Source organism: Gigantopelta aegis, chromosome 6 (genome assembly GCF_016097555.1).
Source record: "Gigantopelta aegis isolate Gae_Host chromosome 6, Gae_host_genome, whole genome shotgun sequence".
NCBI lineage: Eukaryota > Metazoa > Mollusca > Gastropoda > Neomphalida > Peltospiridae > Gigantopelta > Gigantopelta aegis.
Genome location: NC_054704.1, coordinates 21,544,599 through 21,567,629, shown reverse-complemented (window position 1 = coordinate 21,567,629; position 23,031 = coordinate 21,544,599). Strand labels below are relative to the sequence as shown.

Below are 23,031 nucleotides of genomic sequence, written 5' to 3'. Positions count from 1 at the left end.
GTATATATAAATAATAATTGTTTGGCATACTAGTAAAATATTTTTGTTTAAGTCAATTCTACAAAGGATTTCTTTGATTTAAGTAAGTAGCAAAATCGAAGACTAGTAGTTGTTTCAAAGGAAGTAATTTTCTACTTCAATTTTTCAAGAACTAGTAAAATCCAGTTTCACACAAGTTAAGTCTATTTCTAATTTATATTAAAAATTATGACTGTTAGAGAAACACCTTAGCATCTTTTTAAAATAAAATTAAGTTTCATTCAAGTCGGTCTGTTTTTAAGACAAAAATAAAATAATGACTTACCTGTGCCATGACTGTTTTGGGAGTAAGACCAATGGTACCAAAGGTGATGTTTACGTAGCCTGTCGTTGCCATGGGTAGAGCGCCATTCAGCAAAGATACCAGCTCCTGCTTCTCTGGTGTCATTTGAGTCATGGTGTCTGTTGGTGGCGTCGAGGGAAGATCGATGACCTGGCTCAGTGAAAGAACCACCTCGTTGAGCTGCTGCTCCAGGGTTTTCACCATTAGGGTCCAAGGAGTGACTATTGGAATGTGGATCTGCACAGACGTGATGACAGCCTTTATGGCGGCAATCAGTCCCTTCTGTTGCGCAATTACCATTGCTAGGAGATCAGTGCTCGGGGTGATACTCTGGACGCCAAGCTGTTCCACCATCTGGATCTTCTGCTGGAACTGCATGATTCGCTGCATGACGTGTCGAATGGCCATCTCGATGCTATGAGGCAGAGCTGTTGGTTTCGAAGTTTTCAGGCTTTCGATTTCCATCTGCGCATCTTTCTGGTTGGTCATAACCATATGCAAGGTAACCATGACCAGGTCCTGTGGCATCGGGTGAGTTGGATTGACGAGGAGCGTGTTGGCGGAAAGGACAAAGTTTTCAAAGGCTCTAGTGACAGTGTACTCTATGTCAGTGCAGTTGATAATCAGCACGTTAATATGTCTTGTAACCGTCAGGAAAGTGAATGTGTTCGTTCCAACGGTACTGCTAAGGATGATGGACTTCAGTTCGTGCATAACATATTTCATATTCACCATTGCAGCTGTGACCTTTGCGTACAAAATAATCTTGGGATCAGTTCCAGGCAGCAACACGTCATTTGTGATGTCAACAACTGTGTGTAATAATGCAACGGTCTTATCCAGTATCACATTAATGTCTTGCATTACCACTTCAGTAGCTTGTTGTTCCAAGGTAGAAAGACGAACCAGCTGCTTCAGGCTCAAGACCTTTGTATCCAGAATTCCAATGGTCAGTTGCAATTGCTGTATTTTTTCAACAAGTGTTATTTCATCAGGCGAGAATATATCTTTAACAGACCAGTATTCAACCATAAATTTAGTCATGGCAGCTGCTCGTGTGGTCAGGACTGCGGACTGCGAATGAAGTTCTGCTACTGTCTTCTCGTAATCAAATACAATAGGTTGTGGGACTACAATAATGTTTTTGGTGTGGACCAGCTGGAGGTAGATCATATTCTGTTGCAGTGCCAGTTGAATGATGACTGGGGCGACTGGGATGGTTGTTATCAGTGATTTCAGGAGTATGGCATCAATAGTGAACATAGACTGTTGGGTAGCTTCAATCATCTCAGTTACAGGCTGGAGGACCGGGAAACGTGCAGTTGTTCTATCGGTGACGATCGACTTGATTGCAGCGGCCTGAATACTGGACAGCTTTGTGGCTTCCTGGACAATTGTAACGATGTCGGATGTCTGGCTTTGAGTCGGGTTCACTACAGTGTACAGTATGTCACTGAATGTCAGGTATACAGTGTCCATCTCCTTGAGGAGTTGGGTTGTTTGTTGCCAGATTACGGTTCCTTTCTTGATGAACTCCATGTTCATGGTCATGTTGCCAATGGTTGTTAGAACGACGAGGGCGCGGTAGTGTTCCATGATGGTGTAATGGAGAACCAAGACACTGGGGTACATGGTAGTTGGTGGGGATTCCTTGAACATCTTTATCTTGTGAATAAGTTCCGCTTGGATTACCTCCACAGATTTTACCAAATATATCAACAATTCTTCATTCTTGGCCAATTCTATCGGATCCCATACCAGGTCCCAAAGAGGCATGATGGTTTCAATAATCGGGGTCATGTTTGTCAGGAGTGGGAACATGGATTCGATGAAGGGGTCCTCACGGCTGGTGATCACTTGGAGCATGAGTTTCTTGATCATGACGGCTGGTTCGACATTTCCAGCAATATTCTGCATCTCCTTGCTAAGGATGGCCTTCACTGTCTGGTTTAGCATCTGCAGAAGGGGAACGTGGTGCTTGAGTTTGGTCATAAACTGCATATTCCTGACCACCTGTTCCTGGTAGAAGGGATCCAAAACCTGTTCTGGTTTCACGACGATGCTAGGGAATTGAACCATGGATTGAACGATCATCTGCAATAAAAGAAGTGAAAATGTGTGTAAGTAAATCTATAAACTGTATTTATTACACAGCATATTACTATATTACACCACTAACTATAACAAGATTTCAGTTTGTTTAGTGTAAACTACTGGATATTTCTACTAAATTTATGTTTTGTTTTAGTTAGAAATATCTACTAATTATGCTTCATTTTAGATTTTATACTTTTTATTTATAGTAAAAACTAAACATTTAAGTAGTGAAATGTGTCCTTACGTTAAATCAAATATTTTAAAATAGCAAGCATATAATGCTGTGCAACTCTTATGAAGTAAAGAAAATAATTTCCACACAGTAAATCTGAACAATAAAAATACTTATTTACATCAATAATAAATTTGTCAAGGTAGTTTCAATCCAAATATACTGAATATGGCAATAAAGTAATAAAGTTATATATTCATAACAGCATACCTCCCAAGGTTGCATGTCATAGCTTGGAATTGGAGTCCTCTGCACATGAGCGACGACTTGGTGTAGCTGTCTGTTGTTGACTGTCTGCCATAGCAATTCCACCTGCATCTTCCTCGGCACTACTGGAGTACTGGCATCAATCACTACGACCACACCCCACTTGGCACCGATATTAATGAGTTTCTGGCTGGTGCCCAGCTTCGTCTGCAACTTCTTCATCAGCTGAATAATGGTGACGTCAGTGACGGTGAGGTCTGGGTAGTCTGGCACTGGTATCGCCGTCTGCTCGGCTATCTGCAGGGCCTGCTCGGTCTGCGCATTCTCGGAACCAACGATACACAGTGTAAGGGCGGACCACCAGCCATCACAGTTGGATGTTGGGTTAACACTAGTTGCGGCATGTGTCGGTACATTAGAGGTGGCCGTGGCAGTTGTACCTGTTGTTGGCGTCTGAGTGCTGGGAGCGACGACGGTGGAGAGGAACTGGGCGTGGATCTTGATCACTGGCGGAACGTGAACGCCGGGCCTCATGAACACGGTGATCGAGGTTCGGCCAGCCAATGGGATGGGGTAGGTGGTCACAGTGCTTGGCACCTTCACGTATCCAACGACTTCCATTCCCAGGGTCGTGTTGCCGAAGTCAATAACAACCTGTGGAACGATTGAATTAATCAAGACTTTGGCGATGTCAGAGCATGAACGAAAACATCAATTAGTGGGTGTCAAATAAAGACATGTAAATATATAATACAAATTTGTAGAAGAACAAAAGTTCATTACAACAGTTACAATAACATAACTGTTGTTAACTTAACTATTACATATTGTTTTTTCTAAACGAGTTTGTCAGATATTCCTTTAAAAACTGTCGTCTGAGATGTAGAGTAATATGATTTTGATGCGACTATTACACATTATAGTAACTGTGGTCAGAGTAGTATGCATGCCCACATAAGACTGTCAAATCAAAAGTTGGAATTTAATGTGCTTATATCAAATTAATGTTCAAAAATATTCTCTGGGCCAGATAATTAACAGCAGTGGTACATGAATTGCCAGATGTGTGTTATTGGGGTAGTCAGGATTTTATATTGGGGAGTCACCATATCGGGGTGTCATACACACTGTCCATGAGTTGTGTTATAGGGTGACAAGCAAATATAAAAGGTGGTGAGGAAAGGAGGTGTCAGTGGGTGGTCATAGGCCCCATGCCCCCACTCCACCCCGATACGCTACAATTTGTTGTGACCCATGAACATCGGTAATTTGTGTAGAAAATGTATTACCTCGTTGAGACTTGCTTCTTCGACCAGTTCAATGTATTTCCTTTTCATCGTGGTCATTCCAACGGTCTCGAACGTGTAAGGTACAACTTCAATTGCTACCAGTGGCTCTGTCTGTAAAGATATTATCATAAAGGTATTATTTCTGAATTACATGTTCCTCTTACTAATAGCTATCACACTAAAATAACGAAACCATAGAGCTTGTAGTACATAATTATATTAAACACAAGAACATAGACAAGCAGAATATATACTTTTTAACAATATATTAACATATACCACTGCCCTTTTTGTCTACCTGGTCTGTATTACTGTGAAATCTTCTTTTTACTACTCATATAGATTTTAAGGCTAGGGGTGCCCTGCTTATCTGTTGCTTTGGAAGTTTATTTTAAGATGAAGATATATTTTTGTTATGTGTTGGCATATCATCACTTGACACAAAAGTTCGAATAGCCGGTAACGACCATACCTGTACAGGTGGAGCGATTTCAGTTATCAGTTTGTGAGTCATCATGTTGTAGGTCACGTTAGCGGCTACTGGAGTCATCACGTGGGTTGTCATGTGGAATGCGGTTCCAACCTTAGTAACAAAGGCATCGATGTGCATTGATCCACGGATTTCAACAGCGGCGCTAAACAAAAGATAATAATAATATTATTAATAATAATAATAATAATATTAATAATAATAATAATAATAATATTAATAACAATAACAATAATAATAATAAATAGTAGATGTTGTTTTGTATTTTCAGTATAATTTCATACTTCCGTTTTCATTACATGAATTTTTATATGTAGATGTATTTCACTTTCAATATGTAGACAATATAACTATCTGCTTCATTATTTTATTAAATACTTTTATAAGTAAACAATATATACCTGATAACACTGATTGTTAGTTTTTTAAAGGAACTAACGGTCACCTTTTTATCCAATAGCGACCTTGTGGTCATCTTAACAAAGTGTTTTGCTTCCAATGGGGTATCTTAAAAGATATGAGTAAATTGAAAACAGTTGTTCGAAGCTATACCGTGTAGCCCTCGTAACCATAGTTTTTGCTTTATATCAGGCGTATTTAAAATATTACAAAATTGGGAACAGTAGCACAGAGCTGTTATAATTATCATCATAACCATGGCTTTGCTTCAAATGAGGCGTCTTTAAAATATTACAAAATTGGTAACAGTAGCACAGAGCTGTTATAATTATCATCATAACCATGGCTTTGCTTCAAATGGGGCGTCTTTAAAATATTACAAAATTGGTAACAGTAGCACAGAGCTATTATCATTATCATCATAACCATGGCTTTGCTTCAAATGGGGCGTCTTAAAAATATAAGAACATTTTTCATGAAGAGTTGTTCACAGCTCTACCTTGTAGTCAAGGAAACCGTGGCTGCTGCTTCAATCGGGGCTTCTCCTGCTCTCTTCGTCTCAAAGATTGAAGGCGTCACCTTGAATGCGAGGGAGCCGTTGATTCTGAATGTCGTGGCGATTGAGAGGGCCATGGTCACTGGAAGACCTGCCTCTGTCGGGAAGATGATGTGCACGTCGCCCAGCAGCATGCTGTTGCGAACATCAACGGGCTGGGTCACCATCCATTTCTGTTCATCGAACTTTGTCGTGATCTTAGCTGCAATCAAATGGGGGTGGGGGGTTAGTGTTGTACCAAATTCTCAAATTCGGGCAAAATAACGATAGCGTTATTAGCTGGCCTGAAACCTTTTCACTAGGTATTTCTACAATTTTACCCACATTATTAGGTTTAATCCATGTAATAATGCGAAGTGATTCGTTTGCAACCCTGTATAGCTGTTTGGAAGTAATGATAAAATGAATAAATGTTGTTATCCAGAATCGGACATTTTCGTTTAATTCAGGCACATATCAGCCTGCCCCTACAAAATTGAGAGCCTGTTCGCCTATGATCAAAAGACATAGTGGATTGATCTTATTTATATGAATTTATATATCTGACCTTTCTCTTTTACACAGTTCTTTCTTTGTTTTTATTTAATTGTTGAATTTTTATCTTGATGTGGTTCATCATTTAATGTTTTGCCTTTATCATAGTTTTACATCTAATAGCCGATGTAATTTTCGTGCTGGTGTGTCGTTAAACATTCATTCATTCATTTTCTCTTTTAATGAACATGTATAATATTATATAAATATCTGTAACGCCTATGAACTGTATCTTTACGGCTAATAAAGAATATAATTGTGTGTGTACATGTACAATGTATATGTATTAATATGAAATTCATGTCACCATCCATTTCTGCTTTTCGAACGTAGTTGTGATCGTCGTTGCACGGAAATGATACAATAGTAAATCATGGGGGGGGGGGGTAAACCCTGATAATTATTAAAGATTCAATTTTAAGGTTGCTTCGGTGGACAAAAAATACAGTGATGACATTAGGTGTCTGAAAAATATTTTAAATAACCATCTGTTATTATTTCTTTTTCCGTCAAACAATAAATATTGCTGCCCAGTATGACACAGTTCGTATATCGAAAGTGATATTCCAATACTGTTTGTACAGTACAATCTACACAGTGTTTACCTTTGTTGATAATGTCCATCATGGTTTCGTCAAACGTGAAGTACCTCAGCTCATGACCAAACAGTTTGATGAAGGCGTGACCAGTTGGGATCGGAAGGTGACGAATGGTTACAGCCAGCTGCAATGACAATGAGTTTTTGTTATTTTTCATTAATTAGAACTATGGACACCAATATGGGTGGCAAGACCCCTAATCTAAACACGTAGCGCAAAAGCAAAAATAATATGATGTATTAAATATTTGTTTTTCAAAACATTGTCAGATGACAAGATCGAATCTATTTCAATGATTTGATGGTATTTGATCATTTATTTTGCAGTACAGAAAAATGTGGAATAATCAATAAACAAACCACTGAAATATTCTTTCCACAAATCCGACTTTGAAAACTGGTCGTGTTGTCTCATGTAATGTTGATACCAATAAACACAGACACTTCATTAATTTTAACACATTAAACTTTTATGTTTCAGTAATACTATGAATAGCAGAAGTGTATTAAATCTCACAGTGATATAAAGAGGGCGATGTATGTTAATTTCTACTTACCTTCTTAATAATTTCTTCAATCTTGTGTTTTCCGGAAACACTTCGTGGAGATCTGAGAATGTCCAGGATGGATTTCTTCATGGTCAGGATGCCAGTTGGTCCAATCAGCTTGTCTACGACGGCTTCGAGTCCTTCCGTGTGGTATCCAAACTAAAAACAAAAACAAGGTACTCTTACTCGTCATCAATATTATTCGCTGTCACGGGGATCCTAATAATACCCGTAACTGAATAAAACACGATTATCCAAATATCTCTCCTAACTGTATATCTATTAGATCTCTCTGTATCGGGCAGGCTACTACCCAAGTGGCCCGGCTCTAGGAGTAATCAGAGATACGATCTGATATAAATATATATATGTAGCACGTTTAGTTCACTAGAAAACACAAAACACAATACTCTTTGGAATCTGTATTAACTCTAACGCTGACAAATGTACTTACCGCAGTAGTTAATTAACAACAACAATATAATAACAACCCAGAGCTAATCACTTAATTAGTTAATCACTAGGTGTCTAGTTTACACAATATTCTAATCACTTCACCGTGATACAACACACACACACGGGTGATAATTGAGAAACGCTGCCAGGGGAACTTAATTAATAAAGGAATTACAACTCTATTCCTAACTGGTTAATTTTTAATTAACCCTTAAATACTCATTCAGTAACCTTGTAATGCAGAATTAATACTGGTACATATCACAATAAAGACAATAACCTACAGTTTACCTAGGTCCTCTAGGATGATCGGCTAAGCTTTATCTTCCCAAATACTCGTATAAAAATATTAGAACAGTGAAGCCTACAATTTACTTCGTCAGATTACCGGAGGCACTGTCTAAAGAATATTGGTATAATACAGTATTAGAATATTTAAAGTCACATCAATCACATCAAGGTTATACAACAGAGCAGAAATATATAGTTACCAAGTCCGGTCTGAACTAATATAGTTCGTTCAGTTGGACAACGTCCGTTCCCCTGAATACTTCTAATGTTTCTCTCTGATATATCTAAAATCCTAGCTATTTATTATAAAAATCCAAGACTGGTCCGGAGACAGTACGCGGGACCGAATCTTATGTTGTGTATATTTCCACAGCGACCAAGACGGTATATTTTCTTACAAGCCTAGACTGATCGTCGCCAGTTCGCTAGAGATACCATGGTCGCGCGGAGGTATTACGTAACCACTCTCCACATGGCCTCCACACCTGGTCTGGATGTGTATTAGGAGGCACTGTCGCGCGGAGGTATTACGCAACCAAGCTGCACTAGCCCCCAACACAATGGACACAGCCACAGGTGAAAAGATAAGAGCATGTTCCGTCACATTCGAATACTAAATAATGTCCATCATTGGTGGATCCAGGAGTTGGTAAAGGTGGTAAAATAATCCTAACAAAATACAATTTAAGTTTGTTGAAGACAAATAAGCTGAGTTTCTAAAGTGAGCGAGATCTATTGGGGGTTCAGGGGCATGTTCCCCGAAAGGTTTTAAAATAAAGATGCTCAGATAGGCGTTTTCAGTTCAATTTAATGAGGGTTTTTTTTTATTGTGGATGATGTTTTTTAAAAGTCATTAAAAGTGAACTTCAAACAGGGGATCCCGTAACCCCCCTCTGGATCCAACAATACTATTATATAATTTTTGTAACTTAACAAACATTAGCACTTGATGAAGACCACATTGTACTCGCATAAGAGTTCGGTAAACAATCTGAAATAATTCTGAAGGACATGCAAGGACAAAAAATACTTCGATATTTGGTGTCTAGTAAAGGTAAATGAATGAAGCAGTTAACACGTTTCAGTGTAATAACCTTGTGGTCAACTGTTGCTTCCTATTTCCTACCTCGATGATGTTCGTGGAGACTCCCAAGGCCTGCATGTTGAAGACCGTACTCAGTGACGCTGGCAGGATGGTGGAAGGTGATCCAATTGTAGCAATGTCCAAGAATCCGAACACTTTCACATAATCTGCAAAAAAACATAATACTCGTTGTACTGGGTGTATATATATGAGACACCGAGTTAAAGTGTAAAATCGCCTCAACATCATAAAATATAGTTTACTAATACAAACAAACAGCTGTAATAAATTCATGATTTTGCTATCAACGGAAATCGTCGTTGCTTGAACACGTCACGTCTCCATTAACTAATACATTATATCTATGAAGCGTCCCGTATTTTTAGTGTTGATATGTAAAATACTTCGTTTCTGCATGACGTAGATTAGATACAGTAGCAAACAAAAATCAAATATTAGTTTATATCAGTTTGTTGTATTCATTGTGGATGACGTTTAGACGTGTTGTTTCATTTGGTTCATTATATTCAAAACCCTCTAAGTTATATTATTTCATTGTAAAACAGTGAGAAAATGTCTGTAAACCTTGATTACGTACCATTGTGATTTGTGATGATGCGATGGAACGTGGAATACAAGAAACCTGGATTGATCTTGGGCGCATACTGGATAGCAATGGAGCAGTTCTTTGTGCTGGAAAACAAAACAGGCGATATAATTATAATAGTCATAAAAATATGTAAATCATAAAATTAGATCAAACCTTTAATACTATTTATGTATGTTTTGTATGTAAAAGTGGTAGAACCAGAGTGAGATAAAGACAGACAGTGAAGAGATAGCGAAAGAAAGAAAGATAGTTTATACTTTTTGTCACATAAATATACAAGCTGTACCACGATTATGTATGGAACACGTTTAGGTCCATGTTTCGCAATTACATGTTATCTTGTCATTTATTAATCAGGACCGTAGCTAGCGAAAAAATCCGTAAAGCATTATAGAAACTTAAAGAAAATTCTCTTCTTAACTGTTTAAGGAGTTTTAGACTATTAACTACTCAGTTGTCCCCCCCCCCCCCCCCCCCCCCCCCCCCCCAAAAAAAAAAATAATAATAATAAAATAAAATAATAATAATAATAATAATCCTAGCTACGGCCCTGCTAATGCATACTGTCATGGCTTACATTTTTGTACAAAGATACAAGCCTTATTGCTTTGATTCTGTTATATCTTCTGGCGTTTCATTTTGCAAGCTGCTTCTGTTTTAAACTACAGCACTTACTGTAGGTGGTAGCACGGGTGTGTGGAGTTGGCCATGCTCTGCATGTACGTGTAGATGTAGGACGCCACTTGCAGGTCTTTCTCATGGTGCAGGTGCTTGGCGATGGATTCGATGACCCATATCTCCGGCTTCGTGTCCATCACCATGGTGAACGCGGCAATCCTCAAAGAGCTCTTCACCATCGTGTCCACGACAACAGGACGAACGATTTCTCTCACCTGGAAGTTAATTAATAAAATTCAATACAGAATTATAAAATAAGATATTAAACTTGGCTGAATACATGTATTCAAGTAGGTTAATTAATAACATTCAGACCGGCCTCGGTGGCGTCGTGGCAGGCCATCGGTCTACAGGCTGGTAGGTACTGGGTTCGGATCCCAGTCGAGGCATGGGATTTTTAATCCAGATACCGACTCCAAACCCTGAGTGAGTGCTCCGCAAGGCTCATTGGGTAGGTGTAAACCACTTGCACCGACCAATGATCCATAACTGGTTCAACAAAGGCCATGGTTTGTGCTATCTTGCCTGTGGGAAGCGCAAATAAAAGATCCCTTGCTGCTAATCGGAAGAGTAGCCCATGTAGTGGCGACAGCGGGTTTCCTCTTAGAATCTGTGTGGTCCTTAACCATATGTCTGATGCCATATAACCGTAAATAAAATGTGTTGAGTGCATCGTTAAATAAAACATTTCTTTCTTTAATAACATTCAGTACAGAATTACAAAAGATCTATGTGATAATGTCTTATTTAGTAAGCAGCTGCAAGTGTCTCTTCACAATGCCAGAAGTGATTAACGAACACTCTTTGTGAACAGCTGATGGAAAATAGCATGGATTGCTAGTTACCTTTTGCATTTACTAAGTATCAGTTTTATATGTACTTCAAAAATGTAAACAATAGATGAAAGGAAAATAGCCAGTTTGTTTAACAGTTCTTGATTTGTGACAAACTGAATCTATAATTGAAATTGTTATTTAATTTCAATGGTGGACTGTCGTTGAACATTCATTCATTCATTCATCCATCCATTTATTCAAGCATTCGTTCATTCATTCATTCACTCAATATCATTGGTTATATTACCAGTATTGGGTATCTTGTTGCAATCCTTCTGAGGGCAAAAATGGCGTTAACTCGAACAATTTCCGGCATCTGTGGGTTGAAGATGACTTCCTCCACGTATGGCAGAGTCTCCTTCAGTCCGGCGTTACCGATCATCTTCAGCGCCAACAGCTTCTCATTGGGTTGAACCTTGGCCAGCTGGTTCCTCGCGACCTGCAGTGTGAAATGTTGAACTTATTTAACATGTTTGGTTCGACCGTAATCCCATTCCCTTGTCATAGCATACTGAGTATGTTTCATCGCAAATTATATCAAAGAATATAAGGTACTCCAGATTGTTATTCGTAGTCTAGCCCTAACCCTAACCTTAACCATAACCAAAATGTTTGAAGTGAACAATTACTATTGACTCAGTATATCGGCAGCAATGAAATTGCATTGCAGCTAGAGTATTTTATGCTTGGAGCATATCATCATCTCTTACGTCCTCTCCTGAATGTGCTTGTAAGTCACCACAGCAATTTACAGCAAATAGTGACTTGAGTTAAGTACAAACTGGCCAGCGTGACCCACATAGCTCTGGTGGAACTGAACAACAGTAACAACAATAACTGTATTCACATAGAGACCACCAACAGTGGTATACGTGGAAGAAAGGATCAGTGAAGATCTGCCTACCTCTACGATTTGTCTCGCCACCTGTGTGTACAGAGTGTTGAGCTGGGCCTCAGTCTCCTCGATGGTGGTCTGCATCACGTGCAATTCCTTCTTGGACTTCTCCGTGCCCAGCTGGATGATCTGCTCGACCACGGTCACCTGCTTCAGAATCTTTGTCATCTCCACGTGGTAGTACTCCACCATCTTGTGTGTGAGCACGCCGATGCTCAGAAACACGGCCCGCTTCCACTGGGCGTTCATGGTCATGGTTGGTCCAGTCGCAATTTTCTGAATAGTAATATAATATACCAGCATTAAGGATGTGTTTGGTGAAATTAATTTAAGAAACCAACGCTTGTAATGAGTGATAAGATATATTCTGATGATCATTATTATCGTCATGCTATGTGCCCAAATGCTTTTCTTTTTGTCAGATATGTATTTTAATAGAAATAATGTTTAAATCACAATAATTTAAATTTTAAAAATAATAATAATTAATTAAAAAACCAACGCTTACAATGAGTGATAAAATAAATTCTGATGAAAATTATTATCGTTATGCTATATCCTCCTCTGCTTTCTTTTCCTTTTATCAAATATGTATATTAATCGTTTTAGAAATAATGTTTAAATCACAAAAGTCTAAATTTTATTTATTTTCATTAATTAAAAACCCAACGCTTACAATGAGTGTGTTGAAGAGATGCACGCTTGGTTCGGCGGTCAGTGCCATGGCATTGACGAAGTTGGCGCACGTGGTCAGTGGAATCAGTTCCTTGACACAGGTTGTGAGGATCTCCTGGCAGACTGGGAACGATCCGGCAATGGGCATAGTGGTCCACAAGACTTTCCTGAAGAAAACAAAACCCCGAAACAACAGTTTTAATCAACGTGCTTTAAAAACAGGTTAATTCAGGTCACATGCTTATAAAACTTTTAAATTCTGGACTTGGCCTTCCATAAAGCCTGGGGACTTCAACACCATGGCAACTCCATACAAATTGCATACAGAATTTCAGGCTTTCGATTTTCGTTTGTTAACATGTATAATAATCCATTACGTAAATATGCTATCCTAGCCAATGTATGTTCCCTATTAGTTGACATTTTAGGGTATTTGGTTTCCATAACAAGACGAATGTAATAGAAAGTGTTTTCCATTTATTGTTGAATTTTCAAAACACACTATCTGAACCAAAACACCATTAATGCATTCAAAATCGTATCTCTGCACAGGTTTGATAAATTGAAACCTGCGCAAGACGGAGTTCAGTGGATATTTAGACAGTTGTGATTATACCATACCTCATGTTGGTCACGAGGGGTGTTTCTGTTGTGGTTGGAATGCCGTATTTAGTCCAAATCTCGTGGATTACCGAGGCATTAACGTTTCGCAGGATGTTGACGATGACGATGGGGTATTCGGTGGCTTCTACTGGTACAGTTTTGGTCAAAATCTGGGCAGCCACTTTCAGCAACGTTCCAACCTGTTGGATGTAGAAATAATCATTTATGCATAATGAAGGTTGGTAAATGTTGGAGGTAATTGGTGGTTCTTCATTATCGTCGATAGTGAAGATGGTATTTTCCCACGCATTCCAGTACGTGGTGCTTTAAAATCGGTCTTTGAAATCTGTAAATTTAGGAAATCCATTTCTTAGCCTTTTACCACTTATTTTCATATAAAAGTGCAAATGTATTATCTTATAAAATGTCATGTACATGTATATATAAAAAAAAAGATATAATATGTAACATATATTTGGCCTTTACCATTTGTATATTTGTCCTCAATGAAAGAGCTGGCAAAAGTAGAACTCTCGCCCATGACAAGCGTGCGCTATAACAGCTTGATCTGATTGTTTACGTTAAACCACTTGAACTTGTGCATTAGAATGAATACTATTATGTATTTCAAAATTACAACATTTAATAATGCTGAATTATGTAAGTAATAGTTTCTGTTATAATGAACGACACCGGATATTGCAAGATAAAACACGATGGGTTTTTTCAATTAGATTGATGTCAAGAGTAGTTCAAACTACAATATAAAGGTGGTATGGAATTATTTTACTTTTATTTTCTTTAATTACATGATTGTCACAATAACACAGAAAGAAAATGACAACAAAGCACTAAAAGAAGTACGAAAACAAATGAATGGCAAATTATGAAGTATAAATCTGACGGACAAAACCGTAATACATGGCCAGGGCCGTATTTCTGCACAGTGCATAGTCGAATGGGCATTTGGCAAAATAGTGCTTGATTCCATGAATCTCTATCTAGTACCTCGTCAATATAAGAGGACAGCCACTCCCGTGGAGATCCTTTGCTGGAGATTCCATCTTTCTTGCACCGCTAAAAAGAAGACTGCCATTGTCATACTATTTTACTAAATCAAACCTAGCACAGGATAGAGCTCATTAGAATACGCGCAGCTGTGGTGACGTGCACTCATGAATCACTGTCATAACAGTGGTGATATCAGGTGTTCACGAATGCTGAGCATATCTTGCCCCACCCATGGCACCCGGACTGTTTTCACTTCATGCGTCTGCGATAAAAGCACAAACTGCTTACGTGAAAACAGTGATGATATCAGGTGTTTGCGAATGGCGAGCATACTCTGCCCCACCGATGGCACCCGGACTGTTTTCACTTAATGCGTCTGCGATAAAAAGCACAAACTGCTTACGTGTTCTGTGGTGTAGTTAATCATTCCAAACATTGGTCGTTTCACCTCCGGGCTGATCTGGTCGCCGAACGGCATGGTCGGATCACGGACGTACTCGGGGATGAAGGACACGATGCTCCGGACTGTCGCTTTCGTGGGTGGGAGGTCCTCGATCGGCACGGTGTGTCGGATATCCTTCGCATCAACCAGGTGCATCGTTTGGCTTTTTAAAAAATAAATATTATATTAATTACCGTAACTCTTTAGTGATTGATCTCCCTGGCAGTCAAGTTAATGTACATGCACGTCATCAGAGGTGCTATAATCGTATTATACACTGATCAGCTATCATAAATATAAAACAAAACGTATACCTCGTATACAGGGCTGGTAAAAATAATTGAAACTTACTGGTTATTGATATTGACGTTTTAAGTATGTAACCTCCTTGAAATGGCTGAAAGAAAATGGTATTTCAGAGCTTCTAGATTTCAATATTTCCTGGGGGCATTCTCCCGGAACCCCTAGTGCCTTGAGCCTTCCATGCTCATTCGTTCCAAAAATGCATCTGCACCCCCACAAACTGGGGTTACAGATTTGGGGATTGTTGTATTTTAAAGGGGTGTATAACGCCTGCGAGTTTTACGTACTTGATGAATGTTGTAACTCGGCCCTTCTCCGGGGTGTACGGCATGAAGCTGTACTGACTCTCAACCATGGCACTGGTGATGAGGAACTTGGTCATGGTGCCCAGCATCGAGTAGGTCACCTGGGCGGACTCCGTGATTGGCTGGTTCTGGTGGGAAAATAAATAACACTGAGATCACGTTTTTGTGATCAGCAGTTTGTCCTTAGTTTCGTTCTGATCCTTTTCTTTCTTTCTTTTTTCTACATTGTTTTACTAATGTAAACATTATTTATTGCAATAAACATTACCGTATTGATACAAATATTCCTATATTGTTACAACATTATTTTTTTGCAAGAATGCTGATTTATTGATTGCAGTATTCTACACAGATGATTAGGTATTCGTTCAAAAAGGTTTTATTTTTAGTTTAGATTAACCAAAAGAATGTTAAAGAATACAAATCCCCACCACCATTTTTTTTTTAATTGGTCTTTTTAGGTTAACCACTAATAACTAACAACTATTCCTCTGTTCTGGACAGACAACCCAAATAACTGAGGTGTGTGCCCAGAACAGCGTGCTTGAACCTTAATTAAATATATGTACGAAAATAACTTGAAATGAAAATGAAAAGTTTATAAGTACACGTTTTGTGTAATTGGAGATGACTCTGTATTATATTTTGTTTTCCACTGCCATCCGCTTTACTTATTTTATGCTAAGGACGACCCTGAGTTTTTGTATAATATAGCTGTAACACTGCACTGGATGCCGTTCTCACTCACCATCTCGGACACACACTCGGCGCACTTGAAGGCGTTGATCATCGTCTTGAACCACACTGGTCTGGAGTGACAGTTGTGGAAGTTTCGCACCTTGATCACCTTCATGGCGTTAGGAACCTCCTTGACTGGGTGCACGATGTACTCTGTCTCACACATACCAGAAGAGGTTGTCTGCAATACAAAGCTCAATAACAAGACCATATACAGTAATCAAAGTCTTATCTCTGCACAAGGCAGAGTCGAAAGGATATTTTAGGCAACGCCGTGATTGCTTCCATGATTCACCATCATGTTCTCGTCCCTGCAAGGACCGCCATTCCCCTAGGATGGCTGTAACTCTTATTTCCTCAGATACTAATAATATAATAAATTGACATGATCTGTGTTTTACAAAACCCAGATAAACCTTTCTTTTACTCATATATCTTCTATTCAATTGTTTGTCTTTTGTATGTCGCACACAATAATGTGGTTCATATGCAGTAAAGTATAGTTATTCTGTTCGAAAGCTCGAAATAACGATGTTTTGAGATAAACGCAATAGTTGTTGGTGATGATACCATGTTGAACAATATCATGAGATATCCTGACACATAATGAAGTTTGGTTAAACTAGAATTTTGACAGGACATCATCATTGCCATTATTACCATTATCATTACCAACATCATCATCACCATCATCATCATTATCATCGTCATTTTCGTCATTATAATCATCACCATTCCCTTCGTCACAGCGGTTATGACGATCATAATGTCTGTTACTATGAGTGTTTTACCTCAAAAGCTCTAAAGAGTGTGGCTCCGAAAGGACTGTGTATCTTGGGTTGGGTGGCCATTTTCTGTTTCGTGTTCACCACGAAGATGCTGATCAAACCTCTCTTGATGTTCACGGACCAATGAGGATCATCCGTCAGAGTTTTGATGTTGGTCACGTGTCCACGAACATACCTAAATTCAATAATCAATTATTAATAGTTTCGGGAATGTTGCGCGGAACAAAGATGGGAGTTTCAGTGAGTTCCTAGTTAAAAGACCTCCTATTATAGATTATACATTGCTTCATTGAAAGGTCTTGGAGCTTGAAATAACGTTTAAAATAAACAACCTTATTAAAAACTGTGAGGGATATGTTTTAGATCATTTTATTTATGTAGGGAATTTATTCTGATATTCTCATTGTTAGTAAAGTCATGAGTTCATAATCTTAATTGTTATCACTAAGACGGCATGGTGCTATGATGCTAGGAAAACACATATTGTAAATGTTTTTAATCAAGTTGCTATTAATGAGCTTCTTGTGAAGTCAGAATTATACACTTTTGAAAACAGAATTGGAAAAAGCATTGTTCAACAATTCGAGACGGTGGCTTTTGTGGACTTTCTTTTTAGTTACTACTGAGAGAGTCAAATTATCAGATGTAAACCTCGAAAGCTCTAAATTCCTATCTGAGTGGTTTGGCAGAGGTACGTGCGATCCTGTCTGTGGGAAATACATAAACATTGGTACTTAATCAAATGTAAATGGCCACGCCAGCGATTGAAAGAGTGCGATGATACTTGCTCAAATGTAAATGGTCGTGTGCGCGATGAAAACAGGATGATGATACTTACTCAAACGTAAAGGGCCATGTCAGCAGTGAAAACACGGCGATGATACTTACTCAAACGTAAATGGCCATGTGAGCGGTGAACACAGGGCGATGATACTTACTCAAACGTAAATGGCTATGTCCGCGGTGAAAACTGGGCGATGATACTTACTCAAACGTAAATGGCTGTGAGCGGTGAAAACAGGGCGATGGTACATACTCAAACGTAAATGGCCATGTGAGCGGTGAAATCAGGGCGGTGATACTTACTCCAACGTAAATGGCCATGTGAGCGGTGAAAACGGCGATGATACTTACTCAAACGTAACTGGCCATGTGAGCGGTGTGATGAGTTCTTTGTCGTACACAGGGGTGAGGATGCTGTCAGGGAGGATCTGTTTGGTGGGATCCATGACCATGACTGCCTCATTGATTTTGTATACCTGGACAGACTCAAACTGAAAACGAAATAGTGGAATGCGAGTCACTGCTGGATGCAGTTTAATGTATTTTTACATACAAGTTTTGATATATTATATAAGGATGCTGGAGCAAACGCGAATACAGTGACTGTATCTTTAATATCTGATATCCAAAATGCTACCTGTTGGACATTTAATTAAAATAACTGATATAAATGAATTTACATTCTGGTGACAATTGCTGCTCTGATACTTATAATACGAGAGTTAACGGGAAGGTTAAACGTATTAATATCTGGGGGACTATTACAATAAGACAATATCAGAATGGTAGTTTTAGAAACAAAATACAAAAGTCTGCTTTTTAAATATTTTTAATTATATGAGAGAAAAGTCTCATCGTATTTTCTAATTACTAAGTTACACCACAACAAAATGGCGATCAAATATTCTATCATTGACAAGCATTAACATATAGGCTGTTGGGGAGGAAGGATATAAAATCTGTTTTCCAAAAATCATGTAGGCCTACTTAGCAAGTTTAACATTTATTTCCTTTTCAAAACTATTTATCTGGTATAACAAAGGTCGTGATATGTACTATCCTATTTGTGATATGATACTTGTAAACGATCCCTTGCTGCTTAGTGTTAATAGAAAAGAGTAGCCAATAAAATGACGGCAGCGTATTTTCTATCCAATTATCTGTGCGATCCTTAACGCCATATAACTTTAATTAAAATGTGTTGAGTGCGCCGTTAAATAAAACATTTCTTTCCTTTCTTTTCCAACTCCTCCAAGACCCTCTGCCAAGGTAAAGCAACGATTTGTAGCTTAGCTCTATATCAGTCCTGGTTCTCCTCTTTTGAAAACTGTTTAAACAGTGTAAATAAAGTCGATGAACTTTCTGTTGTTAAGTAACTGTTCAATATGCTGCTGACTAATACTTGAGTTACCCACCATCATTCTGACCATCGAAGCCGTGTGGAATTGTACTCGTGCAACTGCCTTTATCTTCAGACCAGAGTAAATCTTGCTCAATCCGGGCATTCCTGAGATAGTCTGTGTTTCATAGTGGTAGATATATTCACGCTGGGGTTTGAAGGCTGTGAAACAAAATATAAATTAAACATTCACTTAATTATTTAATAGGAAATTTTATTATAATCTGAGCGGTTGTAATATGGCAGTAAATAATCATTTACGCCTTAGAAATATGCTATTCTGGTTGCTCGTTTTAAAGTTGATGACAGAACACATTAAACAATGCATAGGAGCACATTGTGTTCGCCAAAGAAACGTAAGATTTTTTTTAATGTGAAATTAGAGAAGAATTAAGAAATTAAAATCAAAACAACAGACATAACATTAAATGTTGGACAGACCATTCAAACATTCAGTAAGATATTTTTTGGTCACAGACATAAGATGAAATATAATGTTTACAAATGCTAAAGTCTAGCATATTCTATGGTGGCAATCGTTATTCACTGCAGTGCCTGTTTTTGTTTAATTACACTGCCCCTTTTCCTTTTACTCCTTTGAATTCCATCTCATTTGATCCTGATCAGGCAACTCCTCTTATCTTTCAACTTCCTTCGCTGTCCACCTCCACATCCCAGTCCTTGCCTCTCCAACCGCGACAGATGTTTGTCTCCTGTGGCTATCCGTGCCACACACCTGTCATTCCCCATCAGCTTTTAGCTGTGGGCTTAGTCTGACCACTTCGGAGAGTGTTCAGTAGTTACTTCTTGCATTGTTAAGAGGCACTTGTAACTACCTACTATGCTCCCCTACTACCGGCGGTCGTTAGTGCCGTGGGTCAGACCAGCTTTATTAGCGGATGCCAGCTGGGTGCAGGGAAGTACACAGAGACTGCACCCGTGGAGGAAGTTGAGACAGGCGGGCGATGGTGTGGATAGCACAGAAGACAGAGTTGGAGGAAACTGACAGAAAGGGTTGAAACAGATTGCAATCGTGGGAGAAATTGGAACGTTTGTTATATTAAGATAATGAGAATGGTGGGCAGAGGGTGATAGATGAGAAAGATGAATGAATGTGTGAGCCAGCTTTGACGGGATTTGAACCACTGTCATGAGCTTGATTGTCCAGCAGCTTATCCACTAGACCATGTAGCTCACTCGTAAGTGCCTTTTTGTTTAACAAATACACATATTTTGTAAATTAAGATGACAGAAACTTTAGTAATACAAAATATTTCCATTAGGCTAAGAAGAAGGATAGACAGAAAGAAGGAAAAGTAAAGGAAAAGGAAAAAAGCAAGAATGTATAGAGCAGCAAACAGTTTAAAAACGAATGATTAATTGATCTCAAAACGCTTAAAAGTTTGCTGTTTATAAGGGAGTTCTGAACAGATTTAAATATAGAAATATTTTCGTGGACAATAAAATTTGAAGATGTTGTTTTACTAACATATTTGAAGAATGTATACTTACTTTTCTCGACAAGCCGCGTAGCTGAAATATAATTTTTAAATCTTAGTTTAGTAGCTCAGTCCAAAAATGGATGTCACTGGAATAAATATTACAAATATAAGAAATAATGTATCTTCATAATTCATTTCAATTAACAGGACCGTACCTAGTTGGTGGTTTAGGAGGAGGGTATTGTTTGCTGTGGGTTGTTTGATATTTTGTTGGTTTGGATTTTGGGATTTTTGGATTTTTTTTTTGATGATTTTCTTTTTGTTATGAAGAAGATCTTAAATCACTGACCGTTGTATATACTTTATATATGCTAACTGGAAAGAGCAGCCTATGATGCGGGAGAAATTTTCTCTTCCCATTCTCTTGATCAGCGGGCAGAATTGTTCACCCCATTCTCTAGACTGTCATGTATTATATTAGACATAACAGTCGTAGTTTAAATGTGTGGCGGTGTCGCTAAACATTCTCTCCTACTCGTTATTAAAGGTATTTCCTTCTCAAAAGGCGGGTATTTGTTTCCGAAAATTCACAATTATGTGTATTAATCTACTCACCAGTTATACACCAAAAACAATATAAAATGTTTTAAAGTGCGTTGTCGTAAATGACGGGAAGATTACGAATCTTCCATCAGCATATTCAATGCCGTACTTCAGCACAAGACTGATTAAAAAGGAGTGATGACAGAGCCGTGCTTTGTCTACAAAAAAGAACTGAACTTGACAACGATATATGGTTCCAACTTTGTAGGACTGCCAGTTTATAGAGTGCGCTAGTACAGGCACCAAAAGCATTTCTATAGCTTCCACAAAGGAACGTCAGAATGCGCACATGGGTGTGCATATAATGCTACATGGATTTTAAGCAAGGAACTGTAAGTATTTTACAGAAATGTTGCTCAGATTATTTCGAGGATGAAGTACCTTCAAGTTTTAAATTTTAAAAATAAGCATTTCGATGTTTTTCTTTTTATACTTGGAATTCCAAATTTTCTCATTTCAAATTTGTTAAAACAACGACAAAAATGATAAATATAGGACCTAGGTATGATGCATGTACATATGTAACTAAATGACAAACATGATAAATATAGGGCCTAGGTATGATGCATGTACATATGTAACTAAATGACAAACATGATAAATATAGGGCCTAGGTATGATGCATGTGCATATGTAACTAAATGACAAACATGATAAATATAGGGCCTAGGTATGATGCATGTACATATGTAACTAAATGACGAACATGATAAATATAGGGCCTAGGTATGATGCATGTACATATGTAACTAAATGACAAACATGATAAATATAGGGCCTAGGTATGATGCATGTACATATGTAACTAAATGACAAACATGCAGAGAACACATTTTAACTGTTTGTCAAAATACATAAGCATGATTATTTATGAATACTCTAAACAAAAAAACACACTCTGTTAAAGTGTTATGTGTTTTTTGTTTTGTTGGGGTTTTTTGTGTTGGGGTTTGTTTGGGGGGTTTTGGCAAAATATAAATATAATACATCGCTTTAATCCTAACATAGCTTACTAGAATTAAATCGTACCACAGATGCAAAATAACAGATGAATATATATCATAGTAAAATTGTAATGTTCATTTTTAAACTTTATAAATACTGAAAGTTTATAATGTTTTACGTATCTTTTAACCTTTATATGGTATATAACTTTAATTTTTAGTTTATTATAATTTACATTAAAGTTTAAATTAACAGGCATGCTGCTTCATTAACTACAAAATCATTATAAAAAGTATGTGGTTGAATTATTAAATCGGTATATAGTCGTTATAAATTGATCATATATTATATATAATAACAATAAGGATAATCATAATCATAATACCAATTAAAATTAAAATTAAAATTCCTTCGAAATTCAGACTTGCCTAAGCTGCGGTTAGTAAAATCTACGAAGAACTTACCGGCAACGCCGAGGATTATCGCAAGCAGTGTCAATCGCAGCATGATGCAACTGACGCAGGCAATGCTGTCGAGAAGTGGGATACGGCGCCTTTTATCTTCGTCGGGACGTGCAGAAACCAAGTGGAAATTTTTTATAAAAAATCCTCTGCGTAAGCTTTTTTTTTAACTTGTGCTTGTTTATAACAACAACCATAATTAATCGGTGCATAGTAGTGCATCCAGTGTACTCAAATTGACAGTTATGAGTTGATATCTGCCAATAAGTGCAGTGTTATGTGAATTAGTATTTCAGTAAATGTGAGTTAAAAAAACCCAAATCATTCAAAAATAGGTAGCAGTTTCCGTTAATTTGTTAATCAGTCAGCATATACGATTTTTTTTTAAAAACCTATTGACGTCTTTATGAA

General features: G+C 37.9%; 1 protein-coding gene across 1 annotated transcript in view; it reads right to left on the bottom strand.

Annotated features, from left to right (window-relative positions):
* LOC121376032 overlaps positions 1-22,681 on the bottom strand; it is a 36,019-nt gene extending 13,338 nt beyond the window's left edge. The window contains exons 1-22 of the mRNA XM_041503796.1: positions 22,624-22,681; positions 20,682-20,702; positions 19,186-19,331; positions 18,122-18,261; positions 16,991-17,162; positions 16,210-16,380; positions 15,444-15,589; positions 14,815-15,016; positions 13,419-13,600; positions 12,799-12,964; positions 12,132-12,398; positions 11,475-11,666; positions 10,389-10,606; positions 9,702-9,796; positions 9,146-9,270; positions 7,282-7,431; positions 6,732-6,849; positions 5,536-5,794; positions 4,620-4,782; positions 4,148-4,258; positions 2,862-3,512; positions 305-2,416 (exon numbers count right to left, since the gene is read on the bottom strand). Of these exons, the coding sequence (XP_041359730.1) occupies positions 305-2,416; positions 2,862-3,512; positions 4,148-4,258; positions 4,620-4,782; positions 5,536-5,794; positions 6,732-6,849; positions 7,282-7,431; positions 9,146-9,270; positions 9,702-9,796; positions 10,389-10,606; positions 11,475-11,666; positions 12,132-12,398; positions 12,799-12,964; positions 13,419-13,600; positions 14,815-15,016; positions 15,444-15,589; positions 16,210-16,380; positions 16,991-17,162; positions 18,122-18,261; positions 19,186-19,331; positions 20,682-20,702; positions 22,624-22,666 (5,850 nt within the window). The 5' untranslated portion in view covers positions 22,667-22,681. The remainder of the gene's footprint in view (positions 1-304; positions 2,417-2,861; positions 3,513-4,147; positions 4,259-4,619; positions 4,783-5,535; positions 5,795-6,731; positions 6,850-7,281; positions 7,432-9,145; positions 9,271-9,701; positions 9,797-10,388; positions 10,607-11,474; positions 11,667-12,131; positions 12,399-12,798; positions 12,965-13,418; positions 13,601-14,814; positions 15,017-15,443; positions 15,590-16,209; positions 16,381-16,990; positions 17,163-18,121; positions 18,262-19,185; positions 19,332-20,681; positions 20,703-22,623) is intronic.
* Between the last annotated feature and the right edge of the window lie 350 nt (positions 22,682-23,031).